Source organism: Orycteropus afer, unplaced genomic scaffold (assembly GCF_000298275.1).
Source record: "Orycteropus afer afer isolate SDZICR_OR568_19922 unplaced genomic scaffold, OryAfe1.0 scaffold00034, whole genome shotgun sequence".
Taxonomy (NCBI): domain Eukaryota; kingdom Metazoa; phylum Chordata; class Mammalia; order Tubulidentata; family Orycteropodidae; genus Orycteropus; species Orycteropus afer.
Genome location: NW_006921621.1, coordinates 15,241,751 through 15,247,750, shown reverse-complemented (window position 1 = coordinate 15,247,750; position 6,000 = coordinate 15,241,751). Strand labels below are relative to the sequence as shown.

General features: G+C 50.9%; 1 protein-coding gene across 1 annotated transcript in view; it reads left to right on the top strand.

Moving 5' to 3' along the window:
• Positions 1–6,000, top strand: part of TTBK1 (tau tubulin kinase 1) — a 48,445-nt gene that overhangs the window by 10,863 nt on the left and 31,582 nt on the right. Inside the window, exons 4-9 of the mRNA XM_007936311.1 lie at positions 172–312; positions 1,098–1,202; positions 1,708–1,773; positions 2,245–2,337; positions 2,424–2,549; positions 3,931–4,085. Of these exons, the coding sequence (XP_007934502.1) occupies positions 172–312; positions 1,098–1,202; positions 1,708–1,773; positions 2,245–2,337; positions 2,424–2,549; positions 3,931–4,085 (686 nt within the window). The remainder of the gene's footprint in view (positions 1–171; positions 313–1,097; positions 1,203–1,707; positions 1,774–2,244; positions 2,338–2,423; positions 2,550–3,930; positions 4,086–6,000) is intronic.

The following is a 6,000-nucleotide window of genomic DNA, read 5'->3' as shown; positions in this document are numbered from 1 at the left end:
GGCTCCTAGTAGGAGTGGGGGGGGGACGGGAGACTGGGGCTCCTGGCAGGAGTGGGGAGGAGCCTACTCTTGGGGGCAGACTGGGCAGAGTGTTTCAGTGGTGATGATGGTGGTGGTGGTGGTAGTGGTGGTTGGGCTGGCCACTGAGGCAGGCCTGCCCCCACCTCCCAGGGCCGGAACCTGGCTGACCTACGCCGCAGCCAGCCTCGAGGCACCTTCACGCTAAGCACCACGCTACGGCTGGGCAAGCAGATCCTGGAGTCCATCGAGGCCATCCACTCTGTGGGTTTTCTGCACCGGGACATCAAGCCGGTAAGCACTGTTTATGACCTCCCCCTTGGTTCCCTCGTCTCTCTCTCAGGCTCCCCTTTCTTCTCTAGAACAGTGGTGGGGCTGAGGCAGCCTCTTCCACCTATGTTCCTCCTGCTCTCCATCCAGAGCCCCATCTCCTCCCCTCCCCAGCCCCCAGGAGTGCACACCTCTGCCCTCCCCTTGGCTGTGCCTGGGCCCTCTCCTCTGTTCTCTTGTCTTCCTCATCCTTCATCCCTCATCTCCGACCTGAATAGTCCTTGAACAAGAAGTGTAGAGAGATGGAAACTGAGGATCCTAAGAAATTCCAAGTAGCCAGTTTTGTGGTGATTTGGATCTTGGATCTTTACAAGAGTGAGTACTAAGGCCCAGAGAAGTTGGTTAAATTACCTAAAGTTACACAAAAAGAACCATCCAGATCTCCTCCTGCTGCCTTAGAGCAGGATGGGCTACACTAAACCACACTGCCCTGCTAGGGGGTCTCAAGGAGAACTTAGGTTCAAGCCTCAACTGATCATCACTAGCCATATGATCTCAGAGAAGCCCCCTAACCTCTTTGACCTTCATTGTCTCTAGCTCTAAAACAAAGGGAATCATACCTGCCTTCAGATGAGATAACATGAGCTTCATAAACCATAACCTCCTGCACAAGTGTGAACATTGATGTTTGATTCTTGTGTGAGTGCACGTGGGGTGAGGTTCTCTCACCCAGTTGCAGAGCTATTTCCCTTGGAGGTGGGCCAGGTGGGATTGGAGCCCCCAGAGCTTATAGCCTCTGTCTTCCCCAGTCAAACTTTGCTATGGGCAGGCTGCCCTCCACCTACAGGAAGTGCTACATGTTGGACTTTGGACTGGCCCGGCAGTACACCAACACCACGGGGGATGTCCGGCCTGTGAGTCTCACCCACACGAATCCCATGGCTGACAGGGCTGTCATGACAGTGGATGACTTCCTTCCCCAGTCCTCAATTTGGGAACCCTTCACAGAAGCTCTTCCTCCACCAACTTTTCCTGCAGCCACCTAATCAGACCTGGCCTTGTGCTCAGTGACAATATCGTCCAACTCTGGGTCCCTGCTCAGCCTGTCGCCATTCTTCCTTAGCCTGGCCTCTTCAGGGATGCCCCAGCTACACCCTGTGATCTTTCTGCCCACCTTGGCCAAAGACAGATGTGGGGGCAGTGAGTTGGGTCAGGAGTCCAGGAGTTTAGAAATGGGAAGTAGGAGAGCAAGGCACAGGGTTGTGGTGTCAGGTCTAAGCTGACCAGGTCAACATGACAGGGGTGCGATGGGGGTAGGTCAGGATTACAGTGGCCAGAGTCAGGCTTTGTTAGTAGGGCTGGGAGATGGCTGAGGCCAGGGGGCAGTGGGTGAGGCTTCTGGTGTTCTTTCCTCTGTAGCCTCGGAATGTGGCTGGGTTTCGAGGGACCGTTCGCTATGCCTCAGTTAATGCCCACAAGAACCGGGTGAGTGGAAGAACCCAGACTGAGGGATGTAGGGGCAGAATGGGCACAGGTCAGAGGCTGACTGTGCTACTGGGGAAGAGGGTAGAGTGAGCAGCTGAGGTCAAGGTGGGGAGAGAACTATGGATGGGGGCTGGAATTTGCTATCCCAGAGACCCTGGGTTGGAAGAAGCCTCCACTGTTGGCTCCTCTTGACTTCACCATCTTCCTTTTATTCTGAGATCCCATCCTTTTTGTCCCCATCACTGATCACTGATGGGTGAGAATGCATAGACAGAAGTTGTGTTAACTGTGGGATCCTGTGTAGGTTGGGGGAGTTGGGGATGGAGATGTGGCCTCAGGGAGACCCTGGTTCTGCCCACAGGAGCCTGAGTTTCAGGCCTTCCTGACAGATGTCCCTCAGAAAAGGGTTATCCCCTCATTTCCAGGGAAGGAGCTGAGAGCAGTGGGTGACCCCTTTCCCTTGCCCCACAGGAGATGGGCCGCCACGATGACCTGTGGTCCCTCTTCTACATGTTGGTAGAGTTTGCAGTGGGCCAGCTGCCCTGGAGAAAGATCAAGGACAAGGTGAGCCCCAGGCAGCTAGGTCTGAGGAGGTGAGGGGCTGTGAGGTGTGACTGGGGCTCCATCACCCCGTGCCCTTCTGCCTCCAGGAGCAGGTGGGGATGATCAAGGAGAAGTATGAGCACCGGATGCTGCTGAAGCATATGCCTTCCGAGTTCCACCTCTTCTTGGACCACATCGCTAGCCTCGACTACTTTACCAAGCCTGATTACCAGGTGGTCACCTGCCACCCCCTGTCATGCCCCTGCCTCCCCCTACTGTGAATACCACTCTGTGGTTGACCTCCTCTAGTATTGCCCACTCCTGCCAAGGGCCTGTGCCCCTGCCAGCTTGCCTTTGAGCATCTGCACAAAATTCTTCTGTGCTCTTGTAAACAGTGGTTGTAACTAAGATTTAAGAGCTTCCTGTGTGCCAGCTCCTGCTCCTAGTGCTTTCCATGCATTAACTCATTTGATCTTAAAAATAAGCCTTTGATGATGACAATGAATGTTACATATTATTCCAGCACTTAACAATTAATAAGACCAAGTGCTTTACACCAAACTTCTGCAGGAGGCCAAGTGGGATGACTGTCCCATTTCACAGATGAGGAAACTGAGGCCCAATATCATGGTTAGGAGCAGGGCGGAGCTCAGGCACAGATTCAAGTCCAGTGCTCTTTCAAAGCATCACTGATATCCCTGTGGAATCCAATGACCCTGATTGGAGAATTGGGGTGACTTCAGCAATGTTCTACCACGGGTCTACTATGTGTCTGTCATGGGGCTGTACACTGCAGGGAGTGTGAGCAGTTTAGATAATGTCTGTGCACAGTAGACACTCAATGAAGTTGAGGGCCCTGCCAGCAGAGAAGACCTATCCTGTGTTCTGGAGAGAGAGCCAAGGCAGAAGGGTACCTAACTGGGGACCTCAGAGGCTCTACAACTGCCCACCACTTCTTGAATGCACAGCCTGGTTACTAGGAGGAGGGCCTCAGATGTAGGAGGACGTGCTCTCATCCCTGCACAACCTTGTAGGCTTTCCGAGGCCATGGAGCTATGAACATAGGCCTGTGTGGGGCCTGTGCTGTCTACTGGCAGACAGGCATGTTAACCTGTGCACTGTGGACACAAACCTGGTGTACTATATCCAGTGATACTGTGTAGAGGGAGAGCTGGGAGGGTTGTGCTCTGGGGGTGGGGGAGCCAGGGAAGGCTTCAGAGAGCAGAGGAGGAGTGGGAAGGCATTCCAGGCAGAAAAGGCCACTGATACAGTGGGTCTGGGAAATCAGCTAATGGTTCTGGGCTGCTGATCCATGTGTTGAGCTGATGGGAATGGCAAAGGAGGCAGAAATGGTAATCAGGGGCCAGATCTTGGAGGACTTGCTTAGGTCCAGCCAGTGGGGCTTAAATGGAGATGATGGTTTGCATGATGATTTGCATATCCAGTGCATGTTTTCATTTAAAATCAATGTGCCCTTCTCCTTCCAATGTCCCCTCCAGGCCCACCCTTGTCCCAGAAGTCCCCTCTCTTTCCCCTGCAATCCCAGCAGCTGCTCCTTCCTCCTGGCTAGCCCCGGGGTCACCTCTCTGTCCTCCCACCACCCCCTCCCCACAGTTGATCATGTCGGTGTTTGAGAACAGCATGAAGGAGCGGGGCATTGCAGAGAACGAGGCCTTTGACTGGGAGAAGGCGGGCACTGATGCCCTCCTGTCCACAAGCACCTCCACCCCACCCCAGCAGAACACACGGCAGACGGCAGCCATGTTTGGGTAAGTCTCTGGAGCAACTGATGACCAGGTGAGGTGGCCAGCTATCCCTGCCCAGAGCTGTCACTGGAGGAAGGCAGCCCTCTCTTCCTCTTCCTACCTGGACAGACCCCGTCATCTCTCCTATGCTTGGTGCTTAGCAGTAAGGGTCCTGAACTTTGGGACGTTCTACCACATCTCCTTCCTTGATCTGAGGACAGAGTGGTGTCCTCATTTGTAGTTTTTCATCTGGGGAGCAGGGGACTCTGAGTAAAATTACCTGAGTCACAGTTTGTCTGTTTCTCATCATTCATGCACATTTCTTTAATGAGCATATCTTGAGCCCCTGCTACATGTCAGGCCCTGTGGAGCACAGAGAAAAAGGCAGCAGCCTTGCCTACACGGTGCACTCATTGGAACCAGAATATTTTAGATTTTATGGGTCACCTCTGTGTCTGCCAAAGACAGAGGTGGCCCAGGGAAGGGCAGAGAGAGAAAGGGCTCCTCACACAGTGCCAGGAGTAACCAGGAGAGAAGCAGGTGGGGGCTCTGGAGTCACATTAAGGAAGAAAGGAAACCCAATAAAACTTCCCAGCACACTTTACTCTAAGGTTGTTGGTGGTGGTGTTTTTTTTTTTCTTTTTAATGGCAAAAATATATATAACAGCATATTTGCCACTTCAACATTTTTTATGTGTAAAATTCAGTGATATTAATTATCACTGTGGTATGCAACAAAGAGCCGTAGTGGTGCAGTGGTTAAGCACTTGGCTGCTAACTGAAAGGTCAGCAGTTCGAACCCATCAGCTGCTCCATGGGAGAAAGATGTGATATTCTGTTTCCATAAAGATAACACCCTTGGAAACCCTATGGGACAATTGTACTCTGTCCCATTGAGTTGCTGTGTATCGGAATCGGCTCCACAGCAACATGTTTTGGTATGGCATGCCACCATCACATTGATCTGTTTCCACATTCTTCTATCACCCCCAACAGAAACTCAGTGCCCCTTAAGCAATAACACCTCATTCCCCTCTTCCTCCTGCCCCTGGTAACCACTGATTAACTTTGGTCCCTATATGTTTTCCTAGTCTAGATATTTCACAGAAGTGACATCATACAATATCTATCCTTTTGTGTTTGGCTTATTTCACTCATATTTTCAAGGTTCATCCATGTTGTATAGCATGTATTAAACTTCATCTATCTTTATGACTGAGTAAAAGTCTTTAGGAGCTCTGGTGGTACAATGGTTAAGCACTCAGCTGTCAACCAAAATGTTGCCAGTTCGAGTTCTATCCAGTGGCTCCATGGGAGAAAATCTTCATGATCTGCTCTTGTAAAGATTGTTGTTGTTGTTATGTGCCATTGAGTCAGACCCGACTCATAGCGACCCCTCCTTGGGTTTCTGAGACGATATCACTAAGGAAGTAGATTGCCCAACCTTCCTTCTGAGGAGTGGCTGGTGGGTTTGAACCACCAGATTGTAAAGATTACAGCCTAGAAAACCCTATGGGACAGTTCTATTCTGTCACAGGGGATTGCTATGAGTCAAAATTGACTCAAAGGCACCCAGCAATAACAACAATATTCCGTTGTATGGATACATCACATTTTGTTTAGCCACTTATTTATCTATTCAAATGATAGACACTTGGGTTATGTCTACCTTTTGGGCAGCACTTTTTTTAAAAAAAATTGTGATTTGGGTGAAAGTTTACAGAGCAAATTCACTTTCCATACAGCAGTTCACATACACTTTGTCTCATGACATTGACTACAATTTCCCGCAATGCAACAGCTCCCCTCCCACTTCCTTCCCATAGTTACCTCTTCCCTGTGTCCTTCCCTCCATACACTCCTGCCCCCTGAGCTGTCTCCCTGTGCATTCACAGCCCTTCTATTCTCCCATGATTATTCTCTCCAAGGAGTGTATCTA